This window comes from Propithecus coquereli, unplaced genomic scaffold (genome assembly GCF_000956105.1).
Source record: "Propithecus coquereli isolate 6110/MARCELLA unplaced genomic scaffold, Pcoq_1.0 Scaffold14, whole genome shotgun sequence".
NCBI classification, from domain to species: domain Eukaryota; kingdom Metazoa; phylum Chordata; class Mammalia; order Primates; family Indriidae; genus Propithecus; species Propithecus coquereli.
The window spans coordinates 3986268-4004281 of NW_012138302.1; the positions used below are offsets into that span (position 1 = coordinate 3986268).

Below are 18014 nucleotides of genomic sequence, written 5' to 3' on the forward strand. Positions count from 1 at the left end.
GAACTTCAGTAAATCACAAACTGGCCTCTGAGCTCCCTTACTCTCCACCCTCGGCATTATGGGGGAAGAAAAAAATAAGAGCATTGCAGCTGCTTCTGCTGATCACCCCCAGTTAAACCCCCCTGAACCAGAATAGTAATACCAAGTATCAATATTCCTCTGAAGAAGGAGGAGTGGCTAAGAAATGGAACTGCATATAGAATTGGAGGTTAAGTCTGCCCAGTGACAAAAGAAGTGGCGAGAGAATAAGCTGGCGTACAACTGGCAAATGATGTCAAGGAAAATAACATGACATTCAGATAACACTCTAAAGAGTAACAGGAACTCAAAACTTTGGTCTCCAAAGTAAGCCCCTGGAGAACATGTTAAAATGCAGATTTCCAGGGTCCCTCCCAGAGATTCTGACTGGAAGTGGGCCAGATGTTCCTCACAGGTGGTCACAGTCATCAGTACAGTAAGTCACACTGTAGCACAGCCCATGATCTCTAATCCCTCGTAGCTCTAGGTTTTACAAATACTGTGACAGGCTTGTTGAAGCAGAGTTATATAACTTAATGTACAAGAATTCAGAAATGACTGACGAGGAAAGCTTTCAGCCACACACAAGAGCCTTCTCACACTACCATTAAAATTGCAATCGTTTTTGAACGAACATTGGTCACAATTTTTAAAATGAAAGCCAACCACAAGGCCGGGTGTGGTGGCTCACGCATGTAATCCTAGCACTCTGGGAGGCTGAGGCGGGCGGATTGTTTGAGCTCAGGAGTTCGAGACCAGCCTGAGCAAGAGCGAGACCCTGTCTCTACTAAAAAAATAGAAAGAAATTAATCGGACAACTAAAACTATATAGAAAAAATTAGCCGGGCATGGTGGCGCATGCTTGTAGTCCCAGCTACTCGGGAGGCTGAGGCAGCAGGATCGCTTGAGCCCAGGAGTCTGAGGTTGCTGTGAGCTAGGCTGATACCACAGCACTCTAGCCCAGGCAAAAGAGTGAGACTCTGTCTCAAAAAAAACAAAAAAACAAAGCCAACCACAGAGGGAATAGAGTAAGTCTATAGTTGAAATAATTCTCAACCATCTGTGCTAGGAAGAGGGATGGCAGAAGACAAAGTCAGAACTCCGTCTACTCTGGTACTTTATTTCAGCGTGGCTTACCATCGGGACAGTATAGTACAAGCCTTCCTCACACAGGCCTGGTTTAAAAGGTTTCACAGAGTGAAACACTGATGGGCAAAGAATTTGGCTTATACTTCTGTCTACACTTTTTCTTGGTAGTAAAGTATGTCTGAGGTTTGCTGTGGAATAATCTGAGGAGGGGAGCAGGTGGGAGGACAGATGAAATGAGACTGGCCATAAATTGATACTTGCTGAAGCTGAGTTGATGGGAACCGGATTCAGCCCTAGAGAAGGGCCGCCTGCAACCGAATGGCTGCTCACCTGTTAGCTGGAGCCTCTTCCTGAAATCTGGTCCTCCCACTGCCCAGGGCCCTTCACTGTTCCCTCCAGCTGCCTGCTCCATGTGGGGCCCTTGGTTGGCTGGTGATCTTCCTGCATGCTGCACCCAATCACCATCAGGCCCTTCCTTCAGGTATAAAGAACTTTTTCTTATAAGCTTTCTTCTTCTTGTAAGTCTTAAGTCCATTCTACAAATGAGATTTCCCAGAGATAAGGGGGAGGGAAGCAAACAGCTCACTCTGGCATGCGGGACTGCCAGGCTCTCCTCACTCCCCTTCTCGATTCTTCCTGCTGTGCAGTGAGCTGCTGTTTTCGTGTCTTGCAAAGCACAGCAACGGCCTGGATTTCCCTCTCTATTCCATCTTTGCTCTCAGAAGCCGTGTAGAAAATCTGTTGGATTCTCTCATTCAAAGGACTTCCCAGTGGTGCTACACCATTCACAGGAAGGACCAACGGAGATCTAAGAGATCAGCAAAGAACTTCACCAAGCAGCACAGGAAAATATTAATGGGAACAGGAAACGAAAAAGGATGTCATTATAGCCCACATGATACTAGGAGAAAGATAATTTTTCTGATATGTGCTGTCAAAGATAGCTAACTTTTATATAAATGCTGATGAATGAGGAATCATGATTAAGATTTTTGAAACAAAGCGCAGTGCTGTGGGAGAAGTAATTTGTATCTAAGAACCAGCAGAAAAGAAAAACCACAAAAGAGGGAAAGAGTATAAAGCAAGCATTTTTCCTTCCATTTTATATTTGCAGGATGTAGGCACCCATGCCTTCGTAGGCTGCCTATTGCAGGCACTGGGCTGTGTGCTGGGGTCTACCTAGATGAACAGAACTTGAACTGTGCCCTCCAAGAGCTCATACCTTAGGAAGGGAAGTAAGAGAAGCACAAAACATAATTCTGAAGGGAGACTGTCGCTTCGCTTCTGAGAAACAGCAGCAAAGGGCTAAAGCTTTTCCGGAGATGGGAAAATGGGGGAGGGGCTCGAATGGTGCGCATGCTGGTTTCATGGGCGAGATGGCACCTGAGTTAGGATTTGGAGGTGAGGTGAGGTCGGATATGGACATGAGGAGACAAGGAAACGACCCCTCTAGGAGAAAGGAAGAGCCCGGCAAAGGCAGATGGCAGAAAAGCAGGGCCTACGACAGGCCATGGTGGCTGGCAGAGGCGAGAGAGCAGTGGCAAGTGAGGCTGGAAAGGTGAGCTAGCCTCAGTCACGGAGGGGCTGGAATGCCACTATTATAAATGGGACGACACGCTTGATCTTGGAATTTGGACGGATCCATAAGCAGCTCCATAAAAAGTGTGGCGATGGAGGAGACAGCTATTATTAGGAGGTCTCACCAGGAGGCTGTTGAACTTGTCCATGCTATTAGATACGTGCATGTAAGCAAACACACAGACTATGTGTGATTTAGAATTTGGTTTAAAATTTTACATGGAACATACTGGTGAGACAGAACAAAGTGGATACTTAGAAAATCTGAGAAAACAATTTCAATGAGCATTTATGCTTTGAAGACCAAACAAAGCTACAGTACTCTAGCTTTCCATGTCTAATATCTAGATGGAAATCAAATCAATAAAATAGCCGCTTCAGCAGACTCAATCTTTAGCAAGGTCTTCCTTAGGATGAGGTGATACCACCCTATGAATAGTTTCCACCCAGTGATTCCACTCTGTCCCATGGAACTACAATCCAAGTCTAATACTTCCTTATCCACACAAGAATAGCTTCAGGGGACCCCCTTCGCCCCTCCTGCTGCTGGGCGATCCTACTATATCCCCTGGCACCACCCCCTTCTTCCCCACTCTCCTAGATGATTGTTTCAAACCTTCCCTCTCCTCGATCTCCAACACACATTCCTAATCTTCACTCTCAGCTGATGATTTGCTTTCTATTTCCCCGAAAAACAAAATGGAAAGGGAAATCTTGAGATGCACAGTGACTGACCCCAGGTCTCTCTTTTACCCTCACTTCTTTGATGATCTCATCCAAGCTCATGCAATTTACAGGAATTTAATGGTTCTCAAGTGTGTTTCTCTGCCCATACCTCTCCCCTTACCTCCAGACTGGTATAATGAACTAACACCAACAGGGTAACAGCCCCACTTAGGCATCTTAAATTTATGTCCCAAACTAAACCCCAAAAACCAAAAACCTGCTCCACTCACAGTCTTGCCCATCTCAGTCAATAACAATTCCATTTTTCTAGGCCAAAACGCTATACTCTCTTTCCCTCAGTATATCCTGTTAACTCTACCTTCCAAAAATGTCTCCAATCCAGCCACTTCTCACCACCTCCACTGCCTGCGTCCTGGTCCACGCCAGCATCATTTTTCCTGGATTATACCGCAGCTGCTTCCTAACTGATCAGGCTACATTCTACACTCATTGTTTAACACAGCAGCCAGAGGGGTCCTATTAAAGTAAGGTCAATTATCCCTCTACTCAAGACATTCCAGTGGCTTTCTATCTTGGAGTAAAAGCCAAAGTCCTTACAAGGGTCTCAAAGGTCCTAAGCTGTCTGTGCCCACTACTGCCCCCCCCCCCACTGTGACTTCGTCTCCTCTCTCCACTTTGCTCACTCCTCTTCTGCTCTGCAGGCCATTTGCTGCTCCTCTAACATACGAGCGTGTTTCTGCTTCTGTGCCTTTGCACTTGCTGCTCCCCCTCCCTGGGATGCACTTTACACAGACACTCAAGTGGCACACGCCCAAGAATCAATTTCACAGTGAGCCCTTCCTGGACCATATATTCAAACGGCAAAGCATTCCCAGACACTCTCTAGCCTCCACTTTATTTTCTCTGCAATTATAACTATTCATTTTACTATTCTTTTTCTATTTCTCCTTAACTACTCCCCAAACATAAGTTCCATTACCATAAGAATTTTTGTCTGTTTTGTTCACTGCCATATCCCTAGTGCCTACAATAGTGCCTGCCATAAAGTAAGCATTCAGTAAATACTGGGTGAATGCATAAATGAATACCTTTCAAAAAAATATTTTCAAAGCATTGCACTCCCAGTTCCTTCAGCCAAGTCATGTCCCATAGTTTATGACACTTCAACATTGAAGAACTGGACACGGTAATCTTACCAGTGCCTGGTAAAGCAGATTATCATGCTTCTTGCTTGGAGTACTTGCTCTCTCTTGCTAGAGCTTAAAATTAACTGGCTCTGTTAACTGTCGCCCACCAATCCAATCTTTAGCACACATCTACTATGAAACCCATCCTGTAACTATGTAGTTGCTACTTTATTTTTAGATTTAAAAAAAATTTTTTTATTAAAGCAAATCTTTTTATCTTCATGTAAATGTAGACTTTCTTTTATCCCATTGATTCCCAAATGAATGTAAAAAGAGAATGTCACGATTTCATTTTTGACAGCCGAAGTTTAATGCTTACAGTGTATCGTAAGCTTAATTTTTAAGCTCATGTAAATTGAACTGGGGGCTAGTTTTAAAAGCTCTTTTAAGAATCTGGGAAAGGGGAATCTTGACTAGCCCTCAGGAAGATTCTTTAGGGATATGTTAATATCGATACTGAATTCCATTAGGCTCATCTGCTACCAGTCCGATAAAAGATATTTATTGTTATTGCCCTTCTGAAAATAATGTAAGCAGTTAGCATGGAGCCCCCTAAATACAAATACAAATCGGTTTTCAGAAAATTCTGCCTCTATTTAGGACTCCTCAGTCTCACCTTCACCTCCAGCCCCACTTGTCCTTGTCTAAGCACATCTCTTCTGTGGAGTCAGGAGGACAGAGGACGGAAAATGAACGCCTGCACTGGTTCTGCTGAGATCCAAATCAAACCCGATATCCCTCTCCTATTGTCTCAAGTCCAGCTTGAATTAATTTTAGAATTAATTCTAAAACAGAAACATCAATTAATGTTGCCTTTTCTACATTAAATATTTCTGAAGTTTTATTTTAAAATAGAATTTTTCTTTCCCCATTGTTAAATGTTTAAAAACATGCTTCATTCTGTGACATTAATGATATAATACATTTCTTCCTTACATATACATAAATGTTTCCAACTTTCATATTCATTTTTGCCTCTTAACTGCTCTCTTTCCTCATATGAGTAATGGTAAATACTAACTTTGGATTTAACGATTCGTCCCAAAGGTATTGTACTGAAAAAAAAAAAAAAAAAAGTGAAACTCGATCACCTCACTAGTTTCAGTGGCCACGCCAAACTATACAAATTATGTATCTTTGATTTAAATGTTTAATAACACTTCTAAAAAATCAAAATGCAACATTAAAACTCTGAAAATTAGACTAACATGTCAGAGTAGCAACTCAAAGTTGCCCTCAGATTTATTTATACCATATACTAGTCTTTTGTTGATTTTTTTTGAACATTTAAAAGACAAATTCGGTTAAAATAAGGTCATTTAAAATAAATTTCAATAGCTTTCTTTCCAGTTTTTAGCCAAAAACACTTTTTAAAAGTACTTTCCAAGTTACTGTCTACAGTTAACATATAGATAACCTGTGCCCCCTAACTATTGTTGGAAGTAGGCTTGGGTTTTAAATACTGGGTAGGTTGAGGCAAGAGGATCATTTGAGCTCAGGAGTTTGAGGCTGCAGTGAGCTATGATGACACCACTGCACTCTAACCTGAGCAACAGAGCAAAACTTTGTCTCAAAAAAAATTTTTTTTTGTATGGTGTTTGTCACCCGATTCTATCGTGGCCCACACAAAAATCCATACAGCATTCATCACATAATGTACTTCCTGGCGAGAATGTCTGTGTTATTGGACCACTAGATGGCAGCATTAGGCTCTATAAAGGGACCAAGCATCTTCCAAGCCATTTTGTTCATTTTTGTTGTTTCCTCTTCCCCATCACAGCATCTCATCACACATTCTGTGGTTGATTCCCTGGAACAGGCAGTCAGCTTTCTGGCAGGAAAGATCCTGCAACCAGGGTAACACAAAACGCAACACACAAGTAGATAGTACTGTGTGCAGCATGCAACACACAAGTAGATAGTACTGTGTGCAGCATGCCAGGCAACTGCCAAGTATGCCAAGTGGCAAATGAAAAACCAAAACCGCAATTTGAACAGTCGTATCAAACAGCTGAAATACTGCTTATGTTATTGAAACTCATGATTCTGTCAAACTGAAAACGTACTTAAGATAAATTCTGACCCATTTTTACCTACTTTGATTTTTTTATACTGTCCTACCTTGTGACCTTGCAGAGCTTACTTATTAGTTTTAGTGGTTACTTTTTAGACTGTTAATGATTTTTCATATAGACAATCATATTTCATGTAAACAATCATGCAGAGACATTTTTACTTTTATATCCAATTTCATACTTTTAAAATACCTTATTGCACTAAAATCTCCAGTAAAATGTTGAATGTAAGTGGTAAAAGTATACTATATATTCTTGCCTTGTTGAAACTTATAAATGGAGCAGGTAACGTTTTCATTTAATGTAATTATCATCACATTCAATATAGGTTTATCTCTTGGATATTTGTTTTCATTACACCTAATTGTTTTCTCCTTTTCTGATCTTTTTTTTGGCTTAATCAAATGTTTTTAGAATTTCACTGTACTTAAACTACTCACATTTTAGATATTCTTCTTTTTATAATTTTATAACGGTTGCTCTATGGATTACAATAAGCATTGCATAATTTATCACAGACTACTTAGAGTTACTGTTGCTCTACTTCATGTAAAATATAATAACCCTACAACCATAATTTCATTTACCCCATTCTGTCCTTTGTTCTACTGTTGTCAAATATACTATATCTACATACATTATAAATGGCACAATATAATGTTGAAATTTTTGCTTTTAAATAAATTAAGAGAAAATATATAGTCTTTTAAAATTTACCCACATATTTACCAGTTGTCTTAACACAGTGATCATTAATGGAGGGAAACCTACCGGGGAAAGGACAAAGATGTGGCTAAATATCCTGCAATGCACAGAAGAGCCCAAGCCCTCCTTAAGACAGAACTACCCAGCCACAAATGTCAACAGTGCCAAGGATGAGAAACCTGTCTTAAGATAATGTGCACTGTTTTTTATCTGTTTGCTTTCAAGAGTATCTCTTTATAACTAGTTTTCAGTATATTGACTATAATGTGCCTAGGTAAAATTTTCCTTTTATTTATCCTGATTGCAAAGGGTGTCTGAGCCTATCAGATCTGTAAGTTTTTTTGAAGCAAATGTGGAAAATTTTGGACCATTAATTCCTCAAAATTTTCATGCCCCATTATCTTTCTCCTCTTCTCCTGGGACTCAACTTACATGTATTTTAAACTGCTTGATATCTTCCTGAGATCCCTGGGTTTTTTAAAAAATCTGTTTTCTCTGTTCTTCAGATTGAATTCTTTCTTTTTTCTTTACCGTTATTGAACTTTTTTCCTGCTTTCCCCAATATTCTGCTATGGCCATCCAGTGTATCTTTTATTTCAGATATTATGGTTTTCTGTTCTAGAATTATTCAGTTATTTTTTATAGTTTATATTTCTTGGCAGACATTCCTTACCTGTTCATTATGACTTTATTTTCCTTTAAGCTCCTGAACATATTTATTTATTTATTTTGAGACAGAGTCTCACCGTGTTGCTCGGGCTAGAGTGAGTGCCATGGCGTCAGCCTAGCTCACAGCAACCTCAAACTCCTGGGCTCAAGCGATCCTTCTGCCTCAGCCTCCCGAGTAGCTGGGACTACAGGCATGAACCACCATGCCCGGCTAATTTTTTCTATATATTTTTAGTTGTCCAATTAATTTCTTTCTATTTTTAGTAGAGACGGGGTCTCGCTCTTGCTCAGGCTGGTTTCGAACTCCTGAGCTCAAACAATCCGCCTGCCTTGGCCTCCCAGAGAGCTAGGATTACAGGCGTGAGCCACCGCGCCTGGCCTTCCTGAACATATTTATAATAGCTGCTTTATAGTTGTCTACTAAGACCCATATCTGGATCACCTTCGGGTCAGTTTCTACTAATTTACCTTTTTTTTTCCCCCTACTAATTTACTTTTTCTCTCAATTGTGAGTTGCACTTCTTGCTTCTTCAACTATCTAGCAATTTTTGTTTGCTGGATATATTATCTTCCCCCAACAAGTGTCAATCTTTGTTCCAGACGGAGTTAATTTTGCTCCTTCACACTCCAAAAACTCTGTTTCCTCTGTGCTGGAGATTAAAAGAATCTCTTCTCAGTTCTTTCAGCCTTTCGGCTGTTGTTTTCTACCAGGTCCCCTGGAGACACCCTCACACAAATGTAGTTCAGAGATCAGCCAAGTAGACTTTGAGGCTCCTTCCTATGAAACACCCTCTTTTCCAGTATCTCCCCCTTTCTTTACAGCCTTGCTGACAGTCCTGAACTCTGTCCTCTGACTCCTCAAGCCAGTAAGACGACAACTTTCTGCAAAGACTAGGGAGTGATGTTAGGCAAAAAGCCGCAGAATCACAAATCTCATAGAGGGAAGCTTTCCTGTTTCAAGGGCTAATTCCCCTTCAGTTTCTGCCTGCTGCTGATCATTCTCCAGGGCTTTCGAATAGTTGTTTTTCTGTCATATTTAGTTCAGTTTTAATAATGGTTATCTGTAGGGAGATAGTACAATATAAGCAGCTTCACCAATACTGGATATGCCAATGTGGATTTTTAAATGTGACAGTTTCACTGGAAATAAAGATTATTTTATCTATCGATGCCTTGGCACATTCATTTCTCCTAATCTGTATGCGTAGCAGCTGATAGTTTCTCTGAGACATTACTTCCATGCCTGAAGAAACTTCTCCATGGTATAATGAAAATGGAGGCTTTGGAATCAAGAAGTTATTGACTAACTGTAGGAACTTAGAAAGATTACTTTTCCCTTTATGCTTCTCCACTTGTATTACTGAGGTGGTGATTTAAATCTCACAGGGTTGTTAGAAATAGTAAATGCCTACATTGCCAAGCATATAGCAAATGTTAAGAAGAAAACAGAAACTGTTGGTTTTGTTCCCTTAGATCTCTTCCTCCATTCCAGCAGTGGAAACAGATGGAATTCCTAACATGTGACCACCTTTTTCTAGTTACTTTATTCCATTAGTAACATTTAATTAAGATTACTTTATAGGATGAAAGAACACGAGAGAGAGAAGAAATCTCACTTTATGAGCAAGCATGAGGTAGAAGCAAGGACTGTCGAAGGGGACACTGAACCCAACTCCTCCACTGTATCTCTGGGCAAGCAGGTGTAGAGGCAGGAGGACACTTGCAATGCAAACGCCATCACTATCACAGACTTTCTCCATGTGTCAATGAGTCTTTCTATGGATATGTTAAATATACGATAAATCACAGTAATCTAAAAAGCAAAACTGCTAAAAAAAAAAAAAAAAAGGACTAATTTCAAAAGTGAAATAAAAGGTCAGTGCAAAAATTAGTTTTTAAAGCTTAAATCATACATTTAACTTAAGTTTTAAGAATTTATTGTGCTTCTCCTGTTTATAAATTTTGTTCCTTGTAAAGAAACAAAAAAATTGGAATTATACAGGACTATATTTTGTAAATTTTATAAATTAACAATAGATTATGAAAAATTTACCATGTGTTTACATTTTGTTTTACATGATTTTTAATAATGGCTTTTTATTGACTGGTGTAAATATGCCATAAGTTGTTTACTCAGTCTTATGAACTGTCTGGAAATTTAGGCTGTTTCTAATACTCACAACTATTAATTATTCATAAATAATTTTACAGATCTCCAATAATTCCCTTGGCTTTTGTCAGCTGTAAAGATAATCAGGATACAATTAATGTCCTTATCTAAGTCATTACTTAAAATGTTAACTAATAGAGGAATAAAGAAGGAATCTTATGAAACAACATGAGAGAATGCCTTTCACACTGCATCAATTCATGATCACTGTCCTTTAAATATAGGTATGTTGTCACCTAATTACATCATCTTCCGACCATATTTTTCCATCTTGTCTGAGGTATATAAGAGACTTTATTATATATTTCACTAATACCTGGCTGCACCATTTTAAAGAATTTGACCTGTGTTTCTAATACCCTATCATAAAAGCATAATCAGGCATCAATTATTCTAAGTGAATTCATAGTGGTTTTCTTTTATAAGTTATGAGATACAGATGAGGCAAACACAGAGTTGCTCCAAGGAAATCAAAGTGGAGGCCCTGCTCCAACAAACAGGATAGAGCTGAGAAGCTGACTGCTCTCAGAAAAAAGAAAGAATCAGAACTGCTAATTATAAAACTCTCATGATTCCATAATCACAGACTGCTAACATGATATATACTCTCAGCTCAAGCTACTGAGTTAAGTTGAAGAAGAAAGAGCCAAAGCAAAATTGACATACTTAAGTAATGACACAGTACATCTTTTGAATATAATGCTTTCATGTTATTGATTGACTGGTTTAAAAGTTAGCACAGTAGTGCCTGTAAATATCATCATTTTTCTACATCTATGAGCAGTAGTGAAGAACAGAGGCATTCCCTTGGGTTTCTTAGGTTTACACTGGTGTAAACCAGAGGTTAGTAGAGTTTTGCTATAAAGAGCCAGATAGTAAATATTTAATCTTGCAGGCCACATAGTCTTTATTGAAACCCCTGAACTCTTTTATTGTGGCATGACAGCACCATGGATAATGTGTAAATGAATGGACACGGCTGTGTTACAATAAAATTTTATTTACAGAAACAGGTGGTGGGCTGAATCTGCTCTGTAGGCTGAAGTTTGCTGACTACTAGCGTAAATATCTAATGCAAAATGATACTAAACAATCTCTTGAACACATTCCCAAATTTCAAATGGTGAGCAAGAAATATTGTATAGATCAGTGCAATTTCACTTTCCTATGATAGTATCACAGGAATAACAATTTCATATTCAGTGAACTCAATATATAGTTGAATCAATTTTTCTACATATCAGAACCTGATAATCATTTACCTGTGCATAATCACTGAAAGGTGGAGAATAAGCGATGCACTTTTCCAATGCGTGTTGTGATTCATTTCCCTGAGAGATTGCATCCAGAATGTTGTTTGCAATTCCAGTCTTATGAAGAAGAGTGGTTTTACTTGCGGAGGCTAAAGGCAAAATCAATACGTTTGTTTTATTTAGGTTATTTTATTTTATTATAAACAGAGTGCAAAATTCATCAACTCACCATATTTGCAAATAAAAAACAAATTTTAGTTTGCCAATATATATCTCTATTTATTTTCCCCAGGGGAAAAAATATGTATAGTATATGATATTGTCTCATTCATCCAAAACAACTAAAAGTAAACACTTGTCCTATGGGTAAATAATTTTGATGGAAACATTTAAAATAATATATGTCTAATCTTTAAAACAAGGCGTACAAAATGTAAATTAACCATTCTTGTAAATGCAATAGTTGTCACCATAAATTTTTAGACCAGATCAATATATAATAGGTATGTTAGAGGCACATTTAAATTTTTTTCTGGCTGTTAAAAAAACTACAAATTAATGTTTGGGTTCAAGGAGACTTCATAAAATAGAGGATGTATATTAAAAATGAAATTGAGCCAGGCATAGTGGCTCACGCCTGTAATCCCAGCACTTTGGGAGGCCAAGGTGGGAGGATCACTTGAGGCCAGGAGTTCTAGACCAGACTGGGCAACATAGTGAGACCCTGTCTCTACAAAAAATAAAAAATTAGCTGGGCGTGATGGCATGAGCCTGTAGTCCCAGTTACTTGGGAGGCAGAGGCAGGAGGATCACCTGAACCCAGGAATTTGAGATTGCAGTGAGCTGTAAGGATGCCACTGCACTCCAGCCTGGGCAACAGAGACCCTGTCTCAAGGGGAAAAAAAAGAAAAAGAAATTCATCTTCCATATCTTTTCATTCAACCCTATTCTTCTTCACATAGGTAACAATTTAGAATTTATTTTCTCGGATTTACTTTATGCATTTACATACCCAAATATGTACATGTGAGAATATACAGCTTTAAATAAACATATATGGAGTAATTATATGCATACATTTGCTTTTTCTACTTAAAAATATGCTTCAGAGATCATTTCATGTTAGTATACATAGATATCCCTCAATTATAAAAATAAATTACAAAGTATTCCATTTTATGATGAACTATTCATTTATTTAACCATTCTCCTATTGATAAACATTAAGGTATTTTCCAGTTTTTTACTATTGACAAGCAATGTTTCAGTGAAAATCCTGTGCCTAGAGCACATCACATTTGTGAGTTTCTCTTCAAACTATATTTCAACAAATAGTTGGTTCACAGTAAGTGGAGGCCTGATGGGGTCCTCCAAAAAGTAAACGAGAATTCCATTTCTGCCAATTATTAGTAGTTCATACGTTTGGGGAGTATCCAAATACTCTGGATATATAATACTGGTTTAAGCCTCTGGTTTAGAAATATGATTCTGTATGTGTTGTAAAGAATTACAGTATTGCCAAATAATTCCTTTGTCCAATTACTTTCAATCGTGATTCCATAACAATTTGATAAATTATGTTCTCAATAAAAATATCATAAAAGATTTTGTCCTTAATAAAATAGTACACATTTTTTAAGTGTCTTAATTTTAATTATTCTTTCAACTTAAATAATTTAGGCCTTAGGTAGTCATTATTTGCTTTCATTAACTTAAAAATTAAAGTAAAACTAATTATGGAAAGCATTCAATAAAACTTCAAAATATGAATACTGAGCCTTCACTTACATGATAAGCACACACTGGGCAACACACTTGCCAAATTCAAGTATGGATTTTTACTGAGCCGAATTTCTTTTGGTGGTTCTCCCAACAGTGAAGTCTGATTCTTAGAGGCAGCCTGTTACCAAAAACAAAGAGGTGGTGCTTAATAAGAGGTATAAGAAAATCAAACTGCAGAAAGAACAGAGAAATATTTATTTTTCAATAAATTTAGCCTAGTGTGATAAAATTTTGTGGAGCCTAATCTTTGATGATATAAACTTATGAAATACTTATGGAGGTTGACTAAAATTACCACATTTCACCTATTAATTTTTCAATTAGTTTTTTTTTAATTAACTATTCTAGAACCGCAGAACTTTAGAACTGAAAGAGAATTAAAGGCCATTTTGTACAACCTTCTTACTTGAACCAGAAAAGAATTCATCTTCACAAGGAGAAACAAATTCTATATCTCATTTCCAGAAATACTGTTATCAACATTTTTATTAAGGTTTTTATTTTATATTTTATGGCCACGACCAAATGATAAAAGCAAACCTTATTTATCTCTGGTACTAAATATCAAACAAAATAAACGAGTTTAATAAACTCCAACTCCACATTTAGATGATAATGCTAGAAATTCATATTTCCTAAAAATATATAAAATATGATGTCAGTATATTTTTATATAACTAGTTAGGTGTAAGGATTCTAATACAATTGACCCTTGAACAACATGGGGGTTAGGGAGGCTGACCTCCTTGCACAGTGGAAAATCCACGTATAACTTTTTTTTTTTCTTTTTTTTTGAGACAGAGTCTCACTGTGTTGCCCGGGCTAGAGTGCCGTGGCGTCATCCTCGCTCACAGCAACCTCAAACTCCTGGGCTCAAGTGATCCTCCTGCCTCAGCCTCCCAAGTAGCTGGGACTACAGGCATGCACCACCACGCCCGGCTAATTTTTTCTATATATTTTTAGTTGTCCAATTAATTTCTTTCTAATTTTAGTAGAGACGGGGTCTCGCTCTTGCTCAGGCTGGTTTCAAACTCCTGAGCTCAAACAATCCGCCCGCCTTGGCCTCCCAGAGAGCCACATATAACTTTTTGCTACCCGAAAACTTTACTACTAATAGCCTACAGTTGACCAGAAGTCCTATTGATAACGAAGTCGATTAACACATACTTCGTAAATTACATGTATTATATACTGTATTCTTACAATAAAGCTAGAGAAAAGAAAATATTAAGAAAATCATAAGGAAGAGAAAAGACATTTACAATACTGTACTATATTTATCAAAACTGTAAGTTTACTTCATCTATTTATATCAAGATGAAGTGTCTATTTGAAATGGTGGGGCACCATAGCTGCAGATCTCAATCTACCATACATATCAAACAATTTTCTCTGCTTCTTGGGAGTACTTTCAACATCGTTAGTGGCACTTTGTATGAGTCCCATGGTGTTATTCAAGGTTTACAGTATTGCACTAAACACAATGAAAAATACGTGAGAACTGTAAGAAATCACTTTTTACTGCAATAAGCAATATATTGAAGAAACAAACTGCTCAGAGATGATTAGTATCACATGGAATTTTAGCATTTTAAGCAGATAACTGCAACACTTCAGCTCGCTGCAATAGCAACAGGCTATTACAGTGGCTATGAAATTATGACAGTAGTACAGTATGTACTACAGTTAATTTTATGCAGTTGTGATTTAATAGTGCATCTTTATGTTTACATTTCAAGTGTAAATGGTGCCATGCACAGTCTGTTTGTGTGCATTTAAGTTTTGATAAGTTTTAACCTTCCGTGATAGAGTTGTGTATATTTATGGTAGTAAATATACTTGTATCTATGTATGATAAACTATACTAGTATCTACATGTATTTTATGCATTCATGACATACACCTTTTTCTGAATTTTTTGATATATCTAGGCTACGCAATTTGTTTGCAAGTTTTTCCACATTGTTGCAAATCTCAAAAAAAATTTTCCAAAATATTTTTGAAAAAACTCCACATAAAAGTGGACCTGTGCAGTTCAAACCTGTGTTGTTCAAAGGTCAACTATATATATAGGAAAATTTTAAAACTCAACAGCAACAAAAAAACTGAACAACCAGATTTAAAATGGGCAAGGATTTTAATAGACATTCTTCCAAAGAAAATATCCAGATGGTCAACAAGCACATAAAGAAAATGTTCAACATCATTAATCATTAGGGAAATGCAAATCAAACCCAAAATAAGATACCACTTCAAACCCATTAGGATGGCTAGTATTATAGACGAAATATTTGTGTCCCCCCCAAAATGCATATGTTAAAATCCCAACCCTCAATGTGATGGTATTAACAGGTAGGGCCTTTGGGAGGTAATTAGGTCATGAAGGTGGAGCCCCCATGAATGGGATTAATGCTCTTATAAGAAGAGACTCAAGACACCTTGCTTTAGCTCTCCATGTGCAGATGGAATGACAAGATGGCCATCTGCAAACCTGGAATAGTACCCTCACTGTACACTGGATCTGCTGACACCTTGATCTTAGCCTTTCCAGCCTCTAAAACTGTGAGATACAAATGTTTTGTTGTTTAAGCCCCTCAATCTATGATATTTTTGTTATAATTAAAACAGAAAACAAGTGTTGGCTAGGATGTGAAGAAACTGGAACCCTTGTGCACTGCCGGTAGGAATGTAAAATGGTGCAGCTGCTGTGGAAAACAGTATGGTGATTCCTCAAAAAATTAAATATAGAATTACAATATGATCCAGCAATTCCTCAAAAGAATTGAAAGCAGGGACTCCAAAAGACATTTGTATACCATTATTCATAGCAGCATTATTCACAACAGCCAAAAGGTAGAAACAACCCAAGTGTTCATGGATGGATGCATAAAAATGTGGCATATACATACAATGGAATATTATCTGGCCTTAGAAAAAAGGGAAATTCTGATCTGTGCTACAACATAGATGAACCTTGAAAAGGTTATGCTAAGTGAAATAAGTCAGATACAAAAGGACAAATATTCTATGACTCCACTTATGTGAGATACTTAGAATAGTCATATTCACAGAGACAAAAAGTAGAAAAGAGTGGTTATCAGGGGCTAGTGGGAGTGGGAAATGAAGAGTCATTGTTTAATGGATAGAGTTTCAGTATGAGAAGTTGTTCTGGGGTTGGTTGCACAGCCATGTGAGTGTAATTAATGCCACCCCATTCTACACTTAGAAATAGTTAAAATGGGCCGGACGCGGTGGCTCACGCCTGTAATCCTAGCACTCTGGGAGGCCGAGGTGGGCGGATCGTTCTGAGCTCAGAAGTTCGAGACCAGCCTGAGCAAGAGCGAGACCCCGTCTCTACTAAAAATAGAAAGAAATTGGCCAAACAACTAAAAATAGAAAAAATTAGCCGGGCATGGTGGCGCGTGCCTGTAGACCCAGCTACCTGGGAGGCTGAGGCAGGAGGATCGCTTGAGCCCGGAGTCTGAGGTTGCTGTGAGCTAGGCTGACGCCATGGCACTCGCCCTAGGCAAGAGAGTGAGACTCTGTCTCAAAAAAATAAATAAATAAATAAATAGTTAAAATGGTAAATTCTGTTTTGTATCTTTTACCACAGTAAACAAAAACTATAGATCTCATCTCTATCTACATGAATAAAATTATAGAATTCTCGGGGGCAGGGGCGTTAGGGTCCAGCCCTCTGCAATTAGTATCATTTTTTTAAACACCAGAGGTGATTTTGGAGACAAAAAGGTAGGTTCAAGAGTCACTGGTCAACACAGTATTAAAGATGCAGGTCTAAAAAATCTAAAGCAAATTTAAACCAATTATTCAGCAAAGTCTAAATCTTGCAATTAGAAAACATTGAGGTTACCTGGTCCAACACCTATTGTCAGAAAGGGAAGTCATTTCTATAACATCCTTTACAGATGGGGTCCAATTGCTTTCAGTGATATGACATTCCATCTCTGTGAAATAAACTTTCTTTGCTTGAAAGCATGAATTGTTCTTCCTTACATTAAGCCTAAATCTGCTTTCTTGTATGTTATACTTATTGGACTAATTCTGTCCACTGGAGAAACACAAAATACCACATGACTACTTTTGAATGTTTTAAAAAATGTGTATGCATTTGGTCTTCCCTTTCCTGGTTCCATATATCCATTGCCCTGGAATTCTCTTCACAGGACTTGTTTTCCAGACCCTGCCCCATTTTGGCTGTCTTCTTGCAAAGAGACTCATCTGCCCATGACATGAATCACTTCAAATCCAGTTTTCCTAAAGACTCTGGTGCTTTCAATGAATTAAAGACTGCAAAAAGGTATGAAGTATTTATACACAAGTTTTAATTTCTCTCAATAATCCAAGCAATGGATACTGCAGATAAGTTTTAAAAATTCATTCTATGAAGAATTGCCTTAGCTTTTCAACGTACAATTGTAGTGCATTTGAGCCATACAGCCTGCTATGACTAGGAAAACCAAAACTTTTTACAAAATTATTATTACTATTTTGACATTTGAATACAACAAACTGCATGAAGTTTTTTCCTCACAAGCTGCTTATTACCTAAGTTTTATAATACTTACAAACCAAAGGGTATTTTTGGGTACAAATAAAATAAAAATTAGATATACTTTATTCTACCTACTTAGTATAACATTTATAAATATCAATGGTATATAAACCAAGAAAATGATTGGATAAAAACTTCCAGAATTGGCCGGGCGCGGTGGCTCACGCCTGTAATCCTAGCTCTCTGGGAGGCCGAGGCGGGCGGATTGTTTGAGCTCAGGAGTTCGAA

At 37.9% G+C, this 18014-nt stretch overlaps 1 protein-coding gene across 1 annotated transcript in view; it reads right to left on the reverse strand.

Annotated features, from left to right (window-relative positions):
- Positions 1–18014, reverse strand: part of RAVER2 (ribonucleoprotein, PTB-binding 2) — an 83107-nt gene that overhangs the window by 8978 nt on the left and 56115 nt on the right. Inside the window, exons 10-11 of the mRNA XM_012639451.1 lie at positions 13220–13331; positions 11441–11580 (exon numbers count right to left, since the gene is read on the reverse strand). Coding sequence (XP_012494905.1) covers positions 11441–11580; positions 13220–13331 — 252 coding nt within the window. The remainder of the gene's footprint in view (positions 1–11440; positions 11581–13219; positions 13332–18014) is intronic.